The sequence below is a fragment of the Primulina eburnea genome, chromosome 4 (assembly GCF_022965805.1).
Source record: "Primulina eburnea isolate SZY01 chromosome 4, ASM2296580v1, whole genome shotgun sequence".
NCBI lineage: Eukaryota > Viridiplantae > Streptophyta > Magnoliopsida > Lamiales > Gesneriaceae > Primulina > Primulina eburnea.
In genome coordinates, this window is record NC_133104.1 from 5,664,217 (window position 1) to 5,688,824 (window position 24,608).

General features: G+C 34.4%; 4 protein-coding genes across 4 annotated transcripts; 3 read left to right on the forward strand and 1 right to left on the reverse strand.

Moving 5' to 3' along the window:
* The first annotated feature begins 2,434 nt into the window (after positions 1-2,434).
* On the forward strand, positions 2,435-3,771 carry LOC140830773 (RING-H2 finger protein ATL64). The gene has a single exon (XM_073194247.1). The coding sequence runs from the start codon at positions 2,529-2,531 to the stop codon at positions 3,414-3,416; it is 888 nt and encodes a 295-aa protein (XP_073050348.1). The 5' UTR covers positions 2,435-2,528; the 3' UTR covers positions 3,417-3,771.
* Positions 3,772-8,548: 4,777 nt separating this feature from the next.
* Positions 8,549-11,579, reverse strand: LOC140830774 (pectinesterase-like). Its single transcript, XM_073194248.1, has 2 exons — positions 10,465-11,579; positions 8,549-9,384 (listed from the first exon to the last, which is right to left on the reverse strand). Exons 1-2 carry the CDS (start codon positions 11,474-11,476, stop codon positions 8,693-8,695), a joined length of 1,704 nt encoding a protein of 567 aa, XP_073050349.1. The 5' UTR covers positions 11,477-11,579; the 3' UTR covers positions 8,549-8,692.
* A 1,567-nt stretch (positions 11,580-13,146) lies between these two features.
* LOC140830019 (berberine bridge enzyme-like D-2) lies at positions 13,147-17,667 on the forward strand. Its single transcript, XM_073193297.1, has 2 exons — positions 13,147-13,262; positions 16,031-17,667. The coding sequence occupies exons 1-2, from the start codon at positions 13,147-13,149 to the stop codon at positions 17,541-17,543; spliced, it is 1,629 nt and encodes a 542-aa protein (XP_073049398.1). The 3' UTR covers positions 17,544-17,667.
* A 4,829-nt stretch (positions 17,668-22,496) lies between these two features.
* LOC140830020 (uncharacterized) lies at positions 22,497-24,275 on the forward strand. The gene is made up of 3 exons (XM_073193298.1): positions 22,497-22,838; positions 22,973-24,154; positions 24,207-24,275. The coding sequence occupies exons 1-3, from the start codon at positions 22,497-22,499 to the stop codon at positions 24,273-24,275; spliced, it is 1,593 nt and encodes a 530-aa protein (XP_073049399.1).
* The last annotated feature ends 333 nt before the right edge of the window (positions 24,276-24,608 follow it).

The following is a 24,608-nucleotide window of genomic DNA, read 5'->3' on the forward strand; positions in this document are numbered from 1 at the left end:
AACAGCCGGATAACTCCGGTGAGAATATAATTCCCAGTATAAACAAAGTATACATGCATTTCATATAAACATATACAAAAGCATATAACAATCATCAATAACATGTATCAAATCTGAAAACATGAAACGATACAAAACTGTAAATTAAACTCTTTGGTTCTTAAATCTCTTAGTCGACTCTTCTCTAGTCTAGGGATCCCGGTTACCGGACGTTGGCACATTATATCGAATCTCTGTAATAGAAGTCGATCTAATCCTAAGCACATCGATATAAATAAAACATCCAGTGTCTTGGCACATCTGCCGAAGACTTGGCACCTCTGCCAAAGACTCGTTCTCGATATCTATCTTCTATTCTGTGCTTTTCTATAAATCAATAGAATAAGCATACACAATCAATGAATTCAAAGGTATTAAAACAATACAAATAAGTATGTGGTTTTGGGAAACTCAGGTCAAATCTAACTCGAGTCGTATCTCCCGGTTTAATATTGATTTATACCTTTATTTTCTCGGGTTTTGGCTTTGCTCTATCTTCAAAGTCTTCAATACCAATCTGACATGACATATTCGAGAAATACAATATCAACATATACCCCAATCAATACCAGTTATAATCAGAACTCAATCTAATTCTGTTTTAACGGCATAACATCGCAATCTCGATATATCCCGCAATACAATTTCAATAACATCAATCTTAATATCTCATAATCACTCAATGACACAATCTGATATCAAATCTGTATATAATCTCAATCAAATCAAATCTGAAAAATCATATCAATTTCATACAGTATTTATTCTTCGATCCGACTTCGATTATACGATGTCTAATATCTCAAGAACACCGAATATCAATAATATCTGATTTCTCCTATATCAAGTTTTTGAATCCTATCGAAACATAATAAAACTTACATCTTTTTGAAGCCTTTGTCGAGAGGAGCACAGAACTAAACTTCGATCCAAAATTCTGATAGGCGGATCTTGCACAGTCCCAATTCTAAACTTCACGGAAGAAGCTATGGATTCTCTCGATTCTTTGCTGGAAGTCTGAATTCTTAGGAAAATGAAGACATTTGATATATGTATATATATATATGTGTGTGTATATATATATATATATATATATATATATATATATATATATATATATATATATATATATATATATATATATGCATGATAAGGGACGTGTGGCTCATTCTTGGTTCAGCACGTCTCGCGTATATGCGTGACCTTCCTCGGCGCATATGCGCGGGACCTACTGGTCTCGGCATTCTTGAATTCCTCAGCTCGCGCATATGCGCACCCTCTCTTCGCGCATATGCGTGAGGTCTTCTGCCTCCTTCGTGCAGATGCGCGCATCTTCTCCGCGCATGTGCGCGATACCTGCTGGATTACACACTTACAATACTCATACTTCCTCAATTCTTGTCTCGACGCGGTCCATACAGTAGTGGTTGGATACTGAAAACAATGTCATCATTGACTTTCTTATTATAAATATCAGGTTGATTTAGCATTAAAAATTCTCATTCACTTATATATCGCCTACAACATTTATTACAAAATTCTCCATATAACCATTGACAAACTTGAGTATCGAAGTGGTCACGTCGGAGAATTTTTCGACGTCCATTAACGTTTTTTCTCCCTTGAAAGGGCATGTTTAGGTGTCTAGACAATCATCTCCAGCTCATCAACTCGACCTGGTGCAATCGTCCACCAAGCTCTTACCCAATTCATGAGGTTATCATCAATAATGAAAACCCATTCAACTTAATCGAATAATTTTCAAACCATTCATACGGGAATTTCAACTCCCAAAATTGTATTTTTTAATATCATTTATCATCGTACATTTTAGTAACTAAACACCTATATTGACAACTCGAAAACACAATATGGCACGCCTTATATTAAAATCACAAAATAAAAGAATTTTTTTTAAAAAAAATTGACACGAAGGAAACATCACAAACGTAGAATGACCATGAAATATTCACTTTCAAAAAAAAAAAATATCCAGCAACTATCTATGGAATGGAATTATAAGCCAAGCCAAGATGAGTCACTCTCAATTAAAAAATAAACTTATCCAATTCAAATTTAAATATTTTGTTAAAATAATTATAATTATAATTATCCACAAAAATTACCCTATTAGACAACAAAGGAGTAATTAATTTCAAAATGACTATATAATAAATTTTCCCATGTCTCCCGAATTTAACCTCGATCAATGTATATAACCCCCACAGAGCCCGTCCACACTCACTGCCCTTTCCCGTCATTTCGCAATCCCGCGTCAACCCCGGCGTCTGTGGCAAGTCTTTTGGACCCCACATAGCAGACCGGTGCTCTTTCGGAGAAACCAACAAGAAGTTTCCTTCTCTTGTTCTTTATCCTCGCATATAAACCCGAAACTTTGTCTGTTATTCTCAGTTGTTGTCGACTTTATTTTCACGGGGGTTTCTATTTTCGTTTCCCTTCTCTTTTTTCTCTTGCTGAAGCTCTCTTTAATGGCGGATATGGATACGGATTTCCGTCTGAAGCCTGAGGCGGGAAGAGGGTACGCCATGAGCGGGAAAATAATGCTCAGCGCCATTGTTATACTATTTGCCGTCATCATTTCCATGGTGGGTTTCCACCTCTACGCCAGATGGTACTTAATCCACCTCCGCCGCCGCCAGCTCCAGCGTCGCCGTCAGAGGCGCAGCGGGGGTCGGCCCCAGATCGTGCTGCTGACTGACAACCGATATGCGGTGTCAGCTGGCGACCGAGGCCTCGAGAAGGCGGTTCTGGATTCACTCCCGGTTTATCTTCACTCCTCCAAGACTGGGATTCCCTCCGAATGCGCCGTATGCTTGTCCGAGTTCGAGGAGAACGAGGTTACCCGCCACCTTCCTAAATGCGGCCATTCGTTTCACACCGAGTGTATTGATATGTGGTTCCATTCCCACTCCACTTGTCCCCTATGCCGCTCTCCGGTCGAACAAGTGGTGAATCAGCTGAACCCAGTTCTCACCGTAAATGGAAAGTTTGAGGATGCAAATGTACCCGAACCTGGTTCGAGCTCGAAAAGTAAACCGGTCCCACCATGCCAGCAAGATGAATTTGGCGGGACTGCTAGGAGGAAAGGATTAGATTTGATGGCTGTGAGAATAGAAGTTCCCCCTAGGAGGCCGGTTCAGTCTGAGGACGATTCGGCCCAGTGCCCTGCCGGGTTTAGGTCACCTGGCAACGGGCTAGCCTATTTGAAAAGGATACTAACTATAAGCATCAGGTCCCCTACAAGTGGAGGGATACCATGCGAGACCGGGAGCAGCAGCATGGCCACCAATGGAGACTTGGAGAGCTGCCGTCGAGAGTCGAATCAAGAATCGAGCCGAGTTCAAACACCGAGCTGAGTAAATTGCACGGGCCCAGTGATTTGTGTATATCTTCTATTTGATTCAAGATTGGAGATGGGACCTAAGTTTTGGTAAATCGACAGTAGTTTAGTGAGACACGTTGAAGAGATCGGGGAGTATGCATATGTGTGTATATTTCGTGCATATGTGTGTATATTAGATAAGATAATTAAAAGCCGAGTGGATTTATTTATTATTATTATTATTATTTAAAGACAAGTTGTATTTACGTGATTTCTCTACTTTTGTTGAGGTTGTTGGGAATGAGGGACAAGTACACGTATCCTCTTAACCCAATAACCACTGATTCTTGTCTTCGTTTGATTATTATTTAGATTTATGATTTGTGTAACCCTACCATAATTAACATGTAAAATATAAGTTTATTCATATTACATACAAACACGAGTCAACGAGTCTTCTTTTATGATGATTCATGCATAATCAAGTAATTGGAGACTTAATTTCATGTTTCTATGTGGACGACTTCCATGTTAATTTCTCATGGTTTAAAGTTTAAAATCACAAATATAAATTTATTTTGTATAACTTTTATTGACATTTATATATTTTTTTTTATGAATTCTATGGATTTTGTAATTTATTATTATGATTTTTTAAACTTTATTTGATCTAACAATTGAACAGCTTATAACTTTTTATTTATATCAAATATTTCTCTATATCAATATACTATTTTACATATTGATTTTACGAAAATAATAAATAAATCAGTACTAAATTTAGTGCAATTAACTTCAATTATTCAATTCAACATGTTTAATTAAATAATTAATATTTTTCTAAAATACATAACAATAAGTTTCAATTTTAATAAATAATCAAACTTAAAATAATTTCATCCATTTTAAATAAATTTTTATATACAAAATATATCAATTTTGCTTTTGAAAATATGTCAAAAAAAATACAATTATTTGTACGTGGAAATAAATAATAAGTATGTTAAAATATTTGTAATTATGGTAACTTTATAAAATTTTAATATATTTAATTTATTATAGTTATTCTTATATATGTATGTTGATAAATTTTTAAGATTAATGAAAAATATCATGTGCAAGAATTTGAGTTATAATCAAAATCAATATATAAATTAACTAAAATTATAGAAAATAATTAAACATTAAATGTTACATAATAATTAATAAAAAATAAATAATTTTATTTATTAAAAGTAATTATTATTTTCAATTTATAGGTCAATAAAATATTATAAATTTTTTATTATGTAGTGTAATAATTTTTTTAAAATTTTTAATAAATATAATTTTAAATTTTATGAGGATTTGTGATTGGAACTCAAAAAATAAAATGAATGGTTTTAATAATTTTGATTTTAAATTATTATTATCAATAAAAAAAATATGCGTGTCTCTCTCTCTCTCTCTATATATATATATATATATATGTTATAATGCAATTTGAAATAAAAAAGATATGGTTAAAGCTGGTGAAATCTCGTGTCCGCAAACACGAGTCAACGAGTCTTCTTTTATGATAGCGTTCACATGTCACATACAAATTATATTAAAGCATTCATTCTATCATGTTAATTTTAACGTCAACGCTCATTATTTGCGGGTCTTACTGTCCATTCATTCATCTTCATTCTTATTTACATTTAATAAATACATTTTCAATTTTATTTACACAATTTAAATGATTATTTCTTAAAATAAATAATATTATTTTTAAATATATTTATTACTTCGAATTATTTTATCTTATTTTACGAGTGTAATTGATTTATAAGGCATGCTGGTTGTAATTGATTTAAAAGGCATACAGGATAGTTGAGTCTCCTGGACATAAGCTCGAGTGACCTCGTTCATTTCCTTGAAGATGTAAAATGCATACCAGTTGCGTGTGAAATAGAAAGATAGTTTAATGGATATGAATTATATGGATAATTTGGTGGATATGGACTATAAAAGAAATTTGATCTATAGAGATTATGTAGATAATTTGGTGGATATGAAAAATATGAATGATTTGGTGGAATTTGTGAATTTTGGGAAGAATAATTTTCTTTCGACATTTTTGGATAATTAACAAAATTTCTAGAAAAAACTCGGCTATTTTCATTAATTTCGAAAAAAATAGGATCACAAAAATAAAATTTAGATGATGAAAATAGTAGAGAAGATTTTTGGAGTAATTTACAATATAGAATAATATGTTTGGATAATTGAAATAATTTGTGAAATGTGATGAATATTTATAGATGAAAATTTGATTGTTTTTTTAAAATTAAAATAGTCGTTAACTAGCCGTTAACTAGCGATTGAATATATAAATTAAAACCGTTCATATTTTTGCAATAAAATATTGATTTTTTTAAAACTATAAACCGTGAGAAGAATTTTTTTTTAAGAAATGAAAAAAATTAAATAAAAAGGAATGGAATCAAAATATGCATGTGGGGGTAGGCCAACATTGTTGCCCAAGTGTGCGCGTGCAAGCACACTGCAGAATGAATTTTCAATTGAATGTCCCAAGTTGTCGTGCCCTCTAATTACATAAAGGTAAAAACTTGTGTGAGACGGTTTCACGGGTCGTATTGTGAGACGGATCACTTATTTGGATCATCCATGAAAAAGTATTACTTTTTATGATAAGGGTATTACTTTTTATTGTGAATATAGGTAGGGTTGATCCGTATCACGAATTATGACCCGTGAGACGGTCTCACATGAGACTCACTATTACATAAATAGCTATTTTAGAGAAAAAAGTATTTATCAAATTTGTATAATCCAGTTTTCGGATCATTTCTTTGTTAATTAACAACATAGCTAGCTTATTTAGTCTATCTTGTGACATTATTAATCTAAGATGAATGTTTATTAACTTCAACTTCGATAAACTTCTTTCTGCTTATGCAACTATTACGATGATAGTTAACAAAATATTATGGACAATATAACTATATGAGAATAAATTATTCAGTTTTGCCAAATACCATAACATCTAAAAAAATTGTTGAACTTCTATACAATACTTCATCAAGCTAGTTAAAGACTAACTCGTCAACTTCTCCAAACTCAACAAATGCTTCAAAATATCTTGATATTGTTTAAATTGTTCGAACTGAACTTGAAAAAAAGATCGAATTTGATCAATTATAAACAAAAACATATTCAAATTACTTTTCTTTTTATTTAATATTTTGCCAAAAAAACTTATTTCAGTATGTCATCAACTCAAAATATATATGTTGGACTTCCTCAAAAATCGGGCCGTGAGGTGGTGGTCCTCTTTGGCTTCGTAAAAGGTCCGGCCCTACCAATATGAGTACTTATATGGCCCACCCATTCGTATACACCCCCACTCTTAAATAGCCAAGCTTATGGTCGGGTTGGATCAGATATCGCAAGACTTGAGACTCGCCAAAACTCATTTAGACCTATATTTGCCTTGGCTTATACCCGAAGTTAGAAGGGTTCTATATGTCAAACAAAGCCAACAATTCTTTGCCATCCAGTAAAGCATATAAAATCAAACAAAATATCTAGGAAATATTATATTTTGGTCCTGTAATTCACATTTTTCCAATTTTTTTTCATGTTAAGATGAATTTGTATTTTTAGTTAACTTTCATGTTTTCTTTTTTTCTTTTTTGGTCCAGTTAACAGTGCATTTGCAATTGTAGTAATGTAACTTACATGTTTTTGTTCATTTTTTGTCCTCTTTTCAACTAGAACCCAACGATTTTTTTTCCAAATAATATTATAAAAAAGCACGACACACATGAAATTTTTCTTCCAAAAATCCATGTCGACATCCACGTCCGCCAAAAAAAGGAGCAAAAATGAAAAAAATTCAAGTTACATGAATAAAAATTCAACTTCATTTTAACATGAACATAAATGAGAAAAAAACATACAAGTAACATGACTAAAAATGCAAGTTCATTGTTAACACGACCAAAAGTGAAAAAAGTGCAAATTATAGGATGAAAAATGTAATCATCCCGAATATCTATTGAATATTAAATTATATATAAACCATAAAATCGCATATAAAAGAAAATTTTCAAGAGATGAGGAAAGCAGTATTTTGAGTATTGTGAGGATTAATGTTTATTATAATAAAAATTTAAACAAGCAAACTCATTACCCGACCCATACCTAACCGGATACAAAACATGAATATAAATTACCTGATCTATAACCATTTAACATTATCCAAACCTATCCAAACGAATTGGATTCAGGTCAGACACCCATTTTACCTGTGCCCATTATCATCCGAGTGAGTCTTATGTGAGATCGTCTCACGGATCTTAATCTGTGAGACGGGTCAACCCTACCCATATTCACTATAAAAAGTAATACTCTTAGCATAAAAAATAATACTTTTTCATGAATGACCCAAATAATAGATCCGTCTCACAAATACGACCCATGAGACCGTTTCATACAAGTTTTTGTCTTATCATCCTTGCTAATACATACTATTTAATTTATGCTCACATTCTCAATTTTTAGTAACTCACAAAGTTGGGAATTTCACTGTGAAAAACCAAGCTCCACTGGATTGATACTAGGAAAAATAAATTAAAAGATGGTCGATATAAATTAATTTTAATAGAATCATATGTTAGATCAATTTTTCATAATTTATTTTGTTGTTGATAACGAAAAAAGTTACTACGTATTGTGAAAATTACAGGAATCGACCTGCCCGGTCAGGTGTCCCCAAAAGCTATTCAGATGCCACACAACCTTTCGCAAGAGGAAAGACAACTCTTTGAAAACAACACATTGTTTCATGATGTGGTTTCATGAAAGGGTGCATTTGTTTCATGAAGAGTCGCGTCCGTTCTGAATCAATGTTTCATATATATATATATATATATATATATATATATGACATCATTAGTTCAAGAAAAACATTTAAGATTCTGATTTGATTTAGTTACCTAGAAAATTCAGAAAATCTTCATTGTATTCTGAGAGAAATTTTTCGTATCCATGTGACTAAAGCGATGGAGAAAACATTTCTTAAAATAAAGCGTTGCAAACGTGCCTTGGAGTTCATTCACATTTTTCAAAATAATCTCATAACATTGTAAAAAGAAAATAAATTTTATATTCCATAACTGGAAATTTCAAAAGGTAACCTAATTTATTTGAAATTGTTGTCTTAATGTTTTGATCAAGAATTGAAGTAATCCCAAATTACAATAAAAAAACCAATTGAAATTTGAAGATGTTCCTCTGAGAATGATGATTCAATTCATTAATTTAGACGAGGGTAGGAACATATGGCACCCCAGAACTCCTCAACCACAAATCATCAGTGTACACTTTTCCTCCAGAAAAGCTACTGGCAATCTGTGGAGTGATCTTCTTGATACCCTTCCACTTAACCCGGTCCGAAAGAGTCGACCCGGCTCCACGGTTCTGGTACTCACCGTAGTACAATGTATCCAGAGCAAAAGTTCCGGCCCATGGAGACCACCCTTCCGGTGCAATGAACCCATCGATGTTGGATTGCATGATGATTGTCCTGGAGAACTCCTTCCATGGACGTCCGAGGTAGGCTTCCAAGGCGGGCTTTGCAGCGGTGAAAGCTGGCTCAGCCACGATGTCGCAGCTTTGGAAAATGATGGCGCCGACTCCACGATGGTCCTTGCGGCCTTGTGCGGTGACCATGCATGCTTGGTTGTTCAATGGCTTGCGGACGACCAGGCGGGTTTTCTGGAAGATGGACAAGGCGTCGCCGAACACGAAGTCGATGGTGCCGGAGATGACGCAGTCGCGGTAGTACTGGCGGTAGGCATGTGCGTAGAGGGTGTCTTGGTAGCCGTCCATGTGGACGTTGTAGAAGATGGCCTTGTCTCCAGAAACACGAACAGCCACGGCTTGGTGCTTTTCGGGGCCGGCAGTGTTCTCGATCGCGATGTCCTTGGCGATGAAACCTTCTCCGTTCACGGCTGAAAAAGTAGGAGAAGAAAGAGTTAAGTTGCTGTTTTTAAATCTTATTTTATACTAATAATTTTTCTCACTTTTTTGCCAGTAGTTTATTATAACACTAAAATTAATAATTACATATATTTAATAGTAATGGATACAAAAATCACATTAATAAATTTAAAAAGTAACTTATGAAAAGGATTTGCAAACATAATTACATTTCATTTTTAATCTTATGAGTGTGTTTGGTTGATGTGATTAACCAATGATAAATAAATAATCACACTTTTATCTAATGTTTGGTTAAAATTTTAAGATATATTACTAATCCTTTTGACTTGGTTTAAAATCTAATTTTATGATTAATTGTTTGATTATTAATCTAATAAATTAGGTGGGATAAATTATCATCACACCACAAATGACCTTTTTCTCCTTCTCTTATTTCAAAACCCTACTCACACCACAAATTAATTTTAATAAATGTAAATTATAATTTTAAATATTTAATTATCTATCAAATTATTTTAAATATATATATAATTATTTTAAAAAAACAATAATATTATAATTATTACTAAACTTTATTTAACATTAACATTCAAAATATTATTACTATTTTAATTATTAAATTAATTGCATATTCACATATTTATTTCTAATAAATATATTTAAATTAATTTTAATAAATGTAAATTATAATTAAAAATATTTAATTAGCTATCCAATTATTTTAAGAATATATATTTAATTAGCATTTGGGGCATTTTGGTCATTGTAATAAAATTTACAAAAGGATAGATTAATAGTCCAATATTTATCACTAAAATTTTAAGTTGTTTTAATAATCATTTTGACCCGGTTTAAGATCCAATTTTATTAATCAAATAGTTATCCATAAAATTGGATCTTAAATCGGGTCAAAATGATTATTAAAACAACTTAAAATTTTAACGATAAATATTGGACTATTAATCTATCCTTATTTAATCCACTCAACCAAACACACCGTATAAGTATTATCATCATTAATTGATAAGGGGGGAGCTTGTAATAAAAAGAAAGGGAGAAACATGCATGCAAAGGTGTAGCGTACTCACCAAGAGTGGCAGAGTGGAAGGTTTGGGTGCCCTCGACAAAGTTCTTGTTGCCGGTGATTCTAGTCTTTGTCGGCCCCTCTCCGATCAACACAACGTTGTTCACCTTCTTTGGGATTATAACAGTTTCCTTGTACAAACCAGCCTTCACAAGAATCACAAAAGTATTGTTATTCTTCTTCGGGATGGCATCTATGGCTGCCTTGATGGTCTTATACGGTGTGCTTCCATCTTGTGCCACAACCGCATTCGGCTTCAAAGATATGGGCGTGACGGAAAGGAGCTTTCGTGCCTCGGGGTTCACGAAAGAAGGGATCGAATCCTGGCTGGATCCTAGTAGCCGGCGGCTGCTGCCTAAGCTTTCCAAATTCAAACCAGACAAGATGGTGGAGAAATCATCCACCATTGCGAGGCCATTGCTGGATAACTCTCCCGCGGTTTTCAACAGCTTCTTCATCTTCTCTGCGGTGTCACCGGTGGTGTTCTCGAACCCATCAATGCAAGTCTCCTGGTATGTGATAGAGGCGCTAAGCCATGTCTTAACATCCTCAACGTACTCATTCAAATTGCTGACATCGAATTCGCCGAACTTCTCGAACGATCTCTGGAGGTCGTCGATAGAGGTGTGGAGCAAGTCTCGGCAAGTGTCCAAGGCCCCCTTGGTCCTCTCATCGGCGGCCGCGTCTTTCAACAGAGTCGAGTTCTGAATGACTTCTCCGATATTCTTAACAGCGTAGTTGAATGCCAACTTGATCAGCTCCTTTGGGTCGGTGGTGTTGGCATCGGCAAGAGACTGCTCACAGGTTTCCTTGTAATCTGTGGGGGAGCAAATGGCTTTCACGGCCTTAGTAGAGGCGCTGATGGTGGGAGCGCCGTTATTGGTTGGGGCAGCGCTGCTGTCTCCACCTTTATTGGAGACGCCGACCGTGACAGCAACCACGGCCGCCACCAAGAGAATGGAGGCGAGACCCGCGACGGCCACCTTCTTCTTCTTGCTTCCCATATCGTATCCCATTTTAAATTTTCAAATTTCTTTGTTTTTTTTTGTTTGTAAAAATTTTCTAATATTAATTTCAGAGCTCTGGAGGGGTTGTAGCCTATTTTTTGATTCCCCTTGAACTCCGAGGGATGGAATATCGTGGAGAAATTTTATTGATATTTATAGTTAAGGAGGCAATGTTCAACACCGTTGTTTTTCAGTTAGGAAATTTGAGGTCTTCAATTATGGGGAATCAAGGCTATTCGAAATTATAGGTAAAGAAACGCGATGACCATGCATGCAAATCGAATACTTTCGACCTTTGATTTTGGGTTAATATAACCTTCCAAGGAGAACCCGAGATCTTATCTCGTTCTTTCTAATGGACGTGGCATATACAATGTAGTAATTGTTGGATTATCAAAAATTTGATTTGGATCCGACGATGTGTAAATTATGCATCATGTAGACCTTACATAAGGAATGATCGAACAATGTTGTTGTGTTGTAGTGTGTGAGAGAAATGTATAAGACATAAACCAAAGGAGCACTTTATATGGTAATATTTTGGGGAAAATTAATTTAACATATGTTTAATTCTCTTATTCTTTAATTTTTTAAACTACTTCCACATTTACATCATTTCATGATTATGCTTGTTTAATTGAACGATTGATATCAAATATTTGTCAACATGTTATATATGATGGATATAGAGTCTAGAAGAGTTGTTATAAGAGTCTATTGTATAATAATGTTCACGTGGGTCTACACCCAGAGCATGACAATATCTATTTAGAAAGGTTGAAATGGATTAGACTCTTCGTGACATATAAAATAAGTGAGGTGGATTTGAAATTTCCCAATCACCAAAATGGTGGACGTACCTGCATCACTGCCCCAAATTACATACAAAATTGGTCAATCCCGTCGAGCTGAAATGCCCCACCACCTAAAATAGGTGGGTTGTGTTTATATTTTTTCGACCCTTTGCAAGCCCGTTTGAATATGTCTATACATAATATATAGAGTCATTGATCATTGAGGGGGCCACGTTCCTTAGATTTTAATGACCAAACAATCCAGATTTATTAATGTAAACAACGAAAATGAGTAAAAAAAATATCATTTTGACCCATATAAATTTCGGCACACCTTCCTCGTAAATAGAACATACCGAAAAATTAAAACAACACTAACAACATTTATATGATCGAAAATACAATCATAGCATTAATCCACATACCTATATCTACACTCTCAAGAATAAACACATGCAAAGTTGAAAAGACTCGATCACACAACCAACTGTGATGCCCGAGGCTGAAGAGGACGAGGGTTGATCGCTGATACCATGAGGTTGCATGAACAATGAATGGCTTCTGGCAGGCTTCTTGGCGAAGAGAATATGAATGAACTGATCTAACAACGGAATGAGAGAGATTCTGAAACTGTTCAGATATGAGACTGTGCAGTTGAGGAAGGTTAAAAGATTTGATATGTACAGTTTATATCATCAGTATGTATCATCTTTTCGGTAGCTCAACGCTTAAGAACTTTAAAGTTAAGCGTGCTTGATTTGAGAAAATTCGAGGATTGGTGACCCCCTAGGAATTTCTCAGGGTGCGTGTGAGTGATGCAATAAATACACAAAAAAGACATGTGTTGGTAAATGAGGACAATCATCGAATCTGTAATGCCACAAAATGATATCAGAGCAGACCTCTTCTAGTACGGTGTGGTTCGGAGACGAACCAGCGGAATCTGGTGGGCATAAAATGCTGAGGCCAAAGAGGACATGGGTGATCTCCGATATCATGAGGTTGTACGGACAATGAGCTGCGCCTGAAATTAATAATGACTATTAATTGGGAGACTAACAATCAGATTTTTCCCTACAATTAGCACACAAATTTCTGAGTTTTGTTACACAAATTCTGAGTAAATCATCCAAAACTTAGAAGTAATATTTCGAGCTTTCAAGCAGGAATCTAGTAGCATTTTCGAACAACATTACAGTAGCATGAAAATAGAACTTATCTAAGTGTCAACCCAAATTGATTTAGCAAATTACTGTATGTGAGCTTTTTGTTTTAACTCGTGATATCTGATTTTGTTAGAATTAAAAGTTTTCAAGTTTGACAAATAAAGTATCGTAGCTTGTAGAACTGTTCAACTAAACTGAAACCATACAACTGAAGTTATCCGAACTGAAGTTATCCGAATTGAAGATTAATGAGATAAGTCATCGGATCTAATGGAACTGAACAAAGATAACTGAATTAGTAAGTCAGTTGAATGGATTATCATTTGGAACTAAACATGATGATTTAAGTCAGTTCAACTGATCAATCGAATAGTCGAATTCTTGATCAATTTGACACGTTTAAACCAAAAAAACATACTAAGTAGACTGCAACGTCGTACTATTGACAGAAGGAGCAGACATCAGACTGCAACATCGTACTATTGTTAGAAGAATCTTCACACACTCAAAAAAGACGATGATGAGTTTAAGTATTTGGAATTGATTGAGATACAGAATTTTCCAAAAACCGCAAAGAAAAAGTCCTGCTCTGATACCAAATTTGAAGGGCACATCGGAATAATTTTGAAGTAGGACAGATAGGGATTCAAGTGATGCAATACACTTGATTGTTTTGTTTAACTTAATTTTTTTATTATTGATAATATGCAAATTACATAAGCATATTTATAAACCAAGTCTAACATTTTCAAGGCTTATTAACTCCACTCTTTGACTAGCTATTCAAAATTCCTAGATGAATTTCGAAGTACTAGTAAATATTCTAGAAAATGACTCTATAAATTACAAATTATCTTAACACACAGTTGTACATGTGGTTCACAAGGCATCAAGTGATCAGTCCAAAAAAAAAAATTGTTCCGATAATAACAAATATTTATGGGGGTAAATGGGAAAATCAGTATTACTCCAATACAAAGCTGTACATGTGGTTCAAAGGACCTCGGGCGATCTATCAAAAAGAGGTCGTTTGTTGCGATAAATAACTAAAATTCAGTTTCTGTATAAAAAATAATAAAACAATATATACATGGAAAATATAACTTATGACTTATATATTTATATTTTTGAGATTTCTTTTTCATGTGTCACAATATCAACATGAATCTATCGTACACAGTGTCATATATATGAACAATTATATTGAAAAATACTGAAATTAGCAAAAATTGTAAGAAAATCGACAAAAAATGAAATTTATTAAGATAAACCATCAAAATAGCTAAATGATAAATATATCGAAACGATATTGTAAAAATATATGATTTGTTTTAAATAATATATATGATATTTCATTCAAGAAAATAGAGATATATAAAAAAAGCATCACAAATTTTTTTTTTTTGAAATGCGGCCAACTAAATAAATTTAAGAAAAGTGGCTAAATAATCAACAAGCACGCATAAAAGTCCAATCCATGTGTTATTAATCCAATAAAATGATAAACATATTGGACCAACATTACCATTTAATGCATACAAGTTCTTAAAAAATTATTTAATGAGTCTTCTACTTTTATTATTCAGGCTTTACAAAATTGGATTAAATCCCCAATAAACGCATAATTTTATTTAGTCATGTTTACATTGGCACTGCTATTTTTTCTTTTTGGAACAACATGAAATCAACGATTTTTTTTTGACCTCTGACCTCTGTCAAGGCAGAGCCTTGAGGTGGTGACCTATCTGGCCTCAGAGGAGGTCCAGTCCTACTCAGATATCTTTTGCACTATTTCCAGCTCCAAAGCATAGGTCTGGCTGAGTAATTGTGTGGAGTAGGTCTAGTCGCGAGTATATGGAGTTCTGTATGTTTGAGTACTTGTTGAGTTGTTTATTTAATGATTTGGCAACTTTAGTATTTAAAAGAATCCTTTTGAGCTGCATGTACTTGGATTCTTCTTCTTGGAAACAAAACAAGAAACCTTTGTAATACATGTGTCAGACTGCATTAAAAATAAAAAAAGAAGTAATGTTTCATATTCGATATTCATTGTTAGTTCTGGTATTAGAAGTATCTTTAATCCAAGTTTACTGTTATATATATTGTTCCCTAATGTCATATTGTCAACTCTTTTTGGAAGCTGCCAGGAAACCTTTCCCAGTGAACTAAAAACTAAAAACAATATAAGGATGAAGGCAGGCCTTGTTTTTAGCAGTCGAACGGTTTTATTAGTAAACTTCAAAACGGGTTAAAAAATTCTGCATGTAAACTTACGCAACTGGCGCCTTTCGCTATCAGTGTTTTTTGGTCATTTTTGTGCATGTCTGCATTAAAAAAATGTAGGCCGGCCAAGTTTAGTAAATCTGCTTCTTCATCATTGATCTCTTCATCCTTTTGTCTTCGACTGGAGAAATGATTCTCCAATATTTTCCTTATAAGGGCATGTACTCTCAAGAAAATTGACATAAAACGGCATTAAAATATGAAGTGTTCTACGAGTTATGTATTGTTTCCTTCGAGTGTTTTTGTATTTTTTTGGCTTCTGCACTCTGTCATCAACACGCTGATACGCTTAAATCTTGCTTGATTGATCATAATGTCAGAAATTTCACCATATACCCGAGTTCTCATAATGATCCTAGTGTTTACTTCAGTTTTCTTGATTTTTCGATTCAAAATCTTCGTTTTTCTGGTACCTCGGTCCCGAAACCGATAGCCATCATATTGCCAGTGAGCAGAGAGCAGCTAATAAACAGCGTTAAGTGTTGCGAAAAAGGGTATTGGGAAATTAGAGTGAGGTGTGGTGGACATAGTTATGAGGGAACTTCATATGTATCTAATGATGGATCGCCCTTTGTGCTGATAGACGTTATGAATCTGGATCGAGTTTCTGTGGACGTCGAATCAGAATCAGCTTGGGTCGAGGGAGGTGCGACGCTAGGCCAGACTTATTATGCCATTTCAGCGTCGAGCCAAGTTCTTGGATTTTCAGCGGGATCATGCCCCACTGTGGGGATTGGAGGGCACATAGCCGGCGGTGGATTCGGATTATTATCAAGAAAATACGGCCTTGCTGCTGATAATGTGGTGGATGCACTTCTTATTGACGCAAACGGCAGGCTACTAGACCGGGAAGCCATGGGGGAAGACGTGTTTTGGGCCATTCGGGGAGGAGGCGGCGGCATTTGGGGCATTGTTTACGCATGGAAAATCCAGCTGCTGAAAGTACCCGAAACGGTGACATGTTTCATTCTTTCTAGGCCTGGACCAAGGCGTCACGTGTCAAAACTAGTCAACAAATGGCAGCATGTTGCACCGGAGCTCGGAAATGACTTTTATTTGTCGGCTTTTGTTGGGGCAGGCTTGCCACAGATGAAAAAAAATGGTCTTTCGGTTACGTTTAAAGGGTTCTTTTTAGGTCCAAAATCAGAAGTTATATCAATCTTAAATGGGGTGTTTCCAGAATTGAATATTTCACCAGAGGACTGCCAAGAAATGACTTGGATCGAGTCCGTTCTTTACTTTTCAGGACTGGACAACGGAAGCTCGGTTGCCGACTTAAACGACCGTTTTCTACTAGATAAGCACTATTTCAAGGCTAAATCAGACTATGTCAGGGCTCCCATATCAGAAACCGGACTAACATCTGCCATCAAAATTCTTGAAAAGGAACCAAAGGGATATGTTATCTTAGATCCTTACGGAGGAGCCATGCGAGAAATAAGCAGTGAATCTATTGCTTTCCCTCACAGAAAAGGTAACCTTTACGGAATACAATATTTAGTTGAATGGCAAGAAGAATACAACTTCAAAAGCAATAATTATATAGAGTGGATCAGAGGATTTTACAATGAAATGACACCATATGTTTCATCCGGCCCAAGGGCTGCTTACATAAACTACATGGACTTCGATCTTGGAGTTATGGATTACTTAAATAGCAGTGTAGCAGTTGCTGATCCAGTGGAGATGGCAAGGATTTGGGGAGAGAAATATTTCTTGAAAAATTATGAGAGATTAGTCAAAGCCAAGACAATTATTGATCCATTTAATGTTTTCAGAAATCAACAAGGTATTCCTCCAATGTCTGCTTCATACGGAAAAGCACAAGTATAGTGAAATGGAAAAAAAAACATATGTAAAGGAATGAGCTTTCATTTCATTTTATTTTCTTGATATTGAGCTCTGATCTGTTTCGTTTGATCTACACATGCATATTAAAAGAAAGGATCCACTCCACTTTTTGAGACTACTAGTATTTTAACACGTGCGATGCATGGGATGATATTATTAAAAATTAGTGAAAAATGAATAGACATTTAAATTGAAAAAATTATATAATTATAAAAATTATTTTTTCTCAAATTTTTAAAAACATTCTTAAATACAACGTATGCCGATTAAATTTTTGGCTATTAATCACTATCATATATCAAAATTTTAGATTGTGTTAGCTTATGGCAATGACATGATGTTTATCGTTTTTAGTGTATTGATGTCGACCACCAACCTTAATACATATTTAATTCTTTAATTTTTGAGAAGCTATATATTATTATTTTTTAACATGTGATAAAAAATATTTTTAAATCAAGTTCACTAAAATTAATGAGAAATACTTTTTTTTAAACGAACATTATATCTTGGAAGGATTCAACTCAGATATGGTGCAGAAAAGATGAGTCATTTCAGAATTCAATTTTGGAGTAGATAAATTTAGAAAAATAAATTAAATAAAATTTATTTTTAATATAATTTTCAATATTGTATTATTTATAATTTAAAATTCAAATAAAACATCCCAATAGACAAAAATTATACATTGGATGCTTTTGGCAGAATTATATCATACATTAACTCTTTGAAATTATGGAAATCTCGAATTGCATGCATTGAGTGTCAACATTCTTATTATTGAGTGTAATACACATGTTTATTGAGGTAGTTTAATGTCCATTTGAAACTCTTTTGAATCTATCTCTTTTAATTTTTCTTGCGCTCTTATTTGAATTTTTAAGAAGACAATTCAAACTATACAATACACATATGGTTTTGGAAGAAAGCTACAATACATTAATTCTTTCCCATTAAGGTAATCTCGAAATAATATGCATTTGGGATAAAAAAAATTATGATTATTAAATGGTAATTTAATGTCCATTGGAAAACTTTGTTTTAGTAATAATTTTTAATACTCAACCAATTTTATTTTTAGAAAAATTAAATTAACTAATTAAATATTGTATTTCTATTTTAGTAAGTAATTTGGATAGAAAATTACTTAAAATAGCAAAATGTGTTTTTGAATGATTTATCTCATTAATGATACTGAACATTGCAATCATTTGTATTTTAAATTTATTTATAAAGTTTTTAATTAAATTGATTGATATAATCAAAGCAAATTTTTTTAATATAGTTTATATTTTCAATAGAATTTAGTTTCAGTTTGAATAAAAAAAATAAAAAACATAAATTACATTTGAATTAATATAAAATTTAATTAAACTAAAAAATTTAATTAAATGAAATGATATAATCAATGCAAACAATAATTAAAGTGATCATTTATTGCAGTACACATATTTCAATATCCATGATATATCTTTATATATATATATATATATATATATATATATATATATATATATATATATATATATATATATATATATATATTGATGTTGAACATTACAATCTTTTTTATTTAAAATTTATTTATACAGTTTGTAATAAAAATTAAATATATCATAGTAACACAAAATTATATCACAAATTAAATTGATTGATATAATCAATGCAAAAAAATTAATATAATTTATGTTTTCAATAAAGATTCGTTTGTAGCACACATATTTCAATATTCATTATATATCTTTCCTTTTTTAAAAATGAAATATATATATATATATATACATATATATATATATATATAGATTGAGTTTGCAAATTATATTATATTTATTTATTAAGAAAATGTGAATTAAGTATAATTTCATAATTTAATTAGTAATTAACGTTTCTTTCTTAATAATGTGAATATCATTCAAAATTTAAAATTTCATAAGTTAATTATTAATTAATGTTTCTTTCCTCTTTCTTAAGCACCGATCAGGTTTCATAATCATCAGTCAAAATTTAATTAATTTTGATTTATTAAGAATGTAAATCAAGTATATAATTTTACGCGTCATCATTTATTTTTCCTCTCTATTTAAGTATGTGATTGTGATCGTTTTTGTCTGGGTTTTTCGGTTTCGTTTGCATTTCGATTCACAAACGATATGGCTCTTCTGAGAATATAATCAATAAGTGAACAATTAGGAGAATGAATACAAGAAGTTGGAGCCAAGAAGAAAGACGAAGAGTTGGATCAGAAGATGTGATAGGGGAGGAGTAACTACATAGCATAGAAAATATCGAATACACAACACTTAAAAGACGACGATTTTACAAAAAAAAAAACCGTGTCTTTTATTTTTTAACACTAGTTTTAGTGAAAACCGTTGTTTTTGAGCATTATTTTAAGTAAACTGTTGTCTTTTAGCGTTTTTTAGGGGGTCAAAGACAATTGTTTTATAAACCGTTGTCTATAAGCGTGTTTTTTGGACAAACAACAACAGTTTTCTTAAACTGCTGGTCCAAAGAAAAAAAATAATTCGCCACATGACACAAAAGAGAGGGAAAAAAGACAATAAGAGCACAAAGAAGTAGAAAATCTAATCAATTGACATAGGAGATGAAGAGAAGCTATCAACATTTACATAAAGAATCGAAAACAACCTAAAAATCCAAAGACACCAGAAAAACAATATATTAAGATGAAAAAGAAAAACTACGAAAGTTTGTAATATTCATAAACAATAGAACTAATCTACATTTATATCGTTACTATTGTGCATGTTGTTTATATTATCTATAATGTACACTTATGACCTTACTTAATACTCTCATGCATATTTCAAAACGAGAAATACCCTTTAGATCCACTAACTTTGTCATGCTTTAAGACATCGATAGCATTCTCAAAATTAATAATTTAATTTTTTTTTCAAAAGAACAATAAGCCAAGATAGATAACTATAAATACAACAATATTTATTCCAAATAAAAAAAAAGAAAAAGACAATTGTTTTACAACTTCAAAATAAAACAATACAATATCAACAACACAATTTAATTTATTTTACAGTCAAACTAGTCAACTACCTAGACTTATGTAAAAACCAAAATATAAGTTTAACATGAATAAACCAAAGAAACATCAACATGATTCTAAGCCAAATCACCCGCCCCAAAACTCAGTTAATTTTTTTATATTCAATTTATCTTTATCTGAAAGGAATGCATCGGATGAGTGATTTTCAATTTTAAAAATATCATGATATTTTTGTTGTAAATCACAAGACATAATTTTATGATTTATTCACAAGTACATCTAAAAACATTAAAAAAAATGATAAACATAAAAAAACTGGCTCAACTCTCCACATCATATCATAGTTTGGCAAAAACTTGTGTGAGACGATCTCATGGGTCGTATTTTGTGAGATGGATTTCTTATTTGGGTCATCCATGAAAAAATATTACTTTTTATGCTAAGAGTATTACTTTTTATTATGAATATCGGTAGACTTGACCCGTATCACAGATAAAAACGTGATACCATATCACAAAAGACATAATCTAATAGTTTTGGGCTTAACTACCCATAATCGATATTAAATGTTGACAAAAAATTTTGTGAGACGGTCTCACGTGTTGTATTTGTGAGACGGATCTCTTATTTGGGTCATCCATGAAAAAGTATTACTTTTTATGCTAAGGGTATTACTTTTTATTGTGAATATGGTAGGGTTGACCCGTCTCACATATTATGATCCGTGAGACGGTCTCACATGAGACCACTCTTAAATGTTTGGTTTAACTCTCCAGACTTGATCATAATTTTTCTGACTTAACTATCTAGAAAAGATCATAATTGTGACTGTACTCTCCAAATTTGATCATATGTTTCTAGTTTTACTCTGCTAGACAATGTCCGAATCAAAATAGAAACTTTGTATCACAAAGATCATTGTTAAGGAATCTCATACAACAAAACACATATTTATAGATTTAGAATACTATGAAAATCTAAGAAAATACATGTTCCACTTACTTCTTTCGATTATCTCATATAAGAGAATTTTGGAAAAAAATCTTTGTTTAGAATCACAGCTTCTACCTCGATATTCCATCCTTCAAGAATAATTTTTTCAGAATCCACCCTTTTGTCTTTGTTGGAAAAAATGTAGGAACAAGAGAATAAAGCACTTTTTTAGAGAAGAAGATACACTTGAATATCAATCGAGGAGTTTTTAAATTATGTAATTTTGGTGTAGGGTAATTAAATATGAGATCAAGTAAATAAAATAAAAATATAATTTTAAATTTAAAAAGAGGCATCTAATCAACGTGAATATTTTGAATGAGATTTTGGAAGGATGGTTAAATAAAAATAATATTTTCATAATATCATGTACAATCGGATATAGTGAGGAAAAAATTTGTCCCTGGGCTGCGAAAATATTGAGGTGCGGGGGCAATATTTCGATGATACGATACACAATAATTTTTGTATTTTTATAAGAACAATTATTTGTTTTATTCTTTTGTTAAAACAACAAAACTTATTACAACACAATTGATACCCAGGGATAAATCCATCAAGATCCGGCCCAAACTCCCGGTCCATCTCTAAGGCCCACAGGTGAATGGCCCATGACAAGCCCATGTATTCTCCTATAAATACCAGGTTTGAGCGTATGATTAAAAACTCACTATATTGTTTTCAGCAGCACCCTTAGCTGCTCCCCCCATATATCCTCAGTCTCTGACTTGAGCGTCGGAGGGGCTATGCCAGGACACCCTCCTGGCCCCCTCCTAACGATCTTATTTGTGATTTCAGGCTCAGGGTAATTTCAAAACCTGCGTCTGGACTAGTGACACTTGCTGGAATCGGACCCTAAATTTCCCGTGAGTATCACTTGGCGCCGTCTGTGGGAAGATTTGAGTTGAGACGTAGAGATGGTAGGGAAGAGAGGGAGTAGAAGAGCTACCTCAGCATCATCGAGTCCTCAGAGGGGACCCGAACAGTCTCATGCTGAGGCAAGGCAGGAACAATCCCATCAGGAGGCGAGAACAGAACAGCCTCGTCAAGAGAACAGGGTCGAGCAACCCCGTCCTAATGAAAATGTGGGGAACTTGACCCTGGAGCAGTTGGGCCACTTTATCACTCGGATAGTGGATGATGCTATGAAGAGGAACCAAGAATCTATGTTTGCTGAAGAGCAAGCCACTCGCCAAGAGCAAGAGGAACATGCTGAGGGCCGGTTGAAGAGACACAGCCCCACCAAAGTGGGGAGATTGGTGAGATGAGAGAAATGTGGAAGGAAATACAGATATTGAGGCAGCAGTTGGGAAGCAGAGCGCCGACACCCAAGAGAAGAAGTCCCTTTTCACTAGCCATTTTAGAAGAAGGACTTCCTCCAAATTTCTGACAGTCGAATGTGGGAGAGTACGATGGACATACTGACCCCGAAGAACACTTGGGGAGATTTGAGAATGCGGCCCTATTACATCAATATTCAGATGGGGTCAGGTGCAGAGTGTTTTTGGGCACGTTGGTGAGGTCAGCCCAGCAATGGTTTAACACCTTGCAGCCCAACTCTATACGATATTTCGTGGATTTTTCAGCTGCTTTCTTGCACAGATTCGCTAGCAGCAAAAAACACCAAAAAAATTATTTGAGCCTGTTTGTGGTGAAACAACAAGAAGCTGAAACTTTGCGAGAGTTTGTTCAGCGTTTCAACAACGCAGCGTTAGAGATACCAGCGGCCACTCCTGACATCATGATAAGTGCCTTTACCCAAGGATTGAGGGGAGGGGAGTTTTTCAAGTCGCTGGTCAAGAAGCCCCCGTCAAGCTATGATGAATTGTTGGCTCGAGCTGAGAAATATGTAAACTTGGAAGATGCCCAACGGTACAGAAGGATAGAGAACCGACACGGAGGAAGTAGAGTTGAGGGAGTGGAGAAAGGAGGAAGGAAGAGGGGTGTGGGGGAAAGAGAGGAAGACAGAACTAGAAGTAGAGGACAATTCTCATCACATGTTCCCGTGGATAGGAGTCGTGACGAGGTGATGGAGGTGAGGGACCCCGTGAGGAGGTGGGAGAAGTCACGAATGGTTGAGTGCAGTGCTAGATTTCCTTTGCGGGACAGACAAGAAGGATCCACATCCGGGATTCGACCGAGGTCTGACCCGTCCCCTAGACGTGGTCAAAGTCCTCCATGGATAAATCAGGGGGATGGGGAGCAGAGAGGGGAAGGTCGAGGTCAATATGTCCTTCAGGAGCCCGTCGAACCGAGGATGGGAACGAATGAGGATAATTACCCTATGAGAGGAATGATTCATATGATCTCGGGCGGTGCTACCGATGAAGGCTATGGGCGAGCTCGGAAAGCACATGGGAGAAGATTGGAGAACTTTGAGATATATAGTGGTGCAGACTTACCACAAGACCCCGTCATCAGCTTTGGGCCGGAAGACCTCCGAGGCGTTGTGACTCCACATAACGACGCCTTGGTGGTGACGGCCACCATTGTCAATTATGATGTGGCAAGGATATTTATTGATAATGGAAGCTCCGTGAACGTCTTGTTCAAGAGCAAGTTGGATCAAATGAAGGTAGAAGAATTTGAGTTTGAGCCAGTCTCCACCCCGCTGTATGGGTTTGCAGGACATGTCATCCCGCCTCTGGGTCAGATTACTCTTCCCCTATCTTTGGGACGTGACTCTCGGCGGGTGACAAAGATGATAACATTTACCGTAGTGAATACTCCCTCATCGTATAATGGAATCCCGGGGCAGCCAGCCTTAAAAGATTTTAGAGTCGTAGCTTCCACTTATCATCAGAAGCTTAAGTTTCCTGTGGAAAAAGGAGTTGGAGTCTTGTGCGGGTACCAAAAAGTCGCACGTCGTTGTTATGAAAGAATCGTGAAGGAATAAGAAAAGAGAGGTCGCGAGCATTCGCATGGAAGCTTGAGCTCAGTCTTGCAGTTGTAGAGTCATTCGGAGAAGCTTCTAAGTGGGTAACTTTGTCATGTGGAGGTACAAGAAGAGCTGAGAGGAAAGTTGGAGA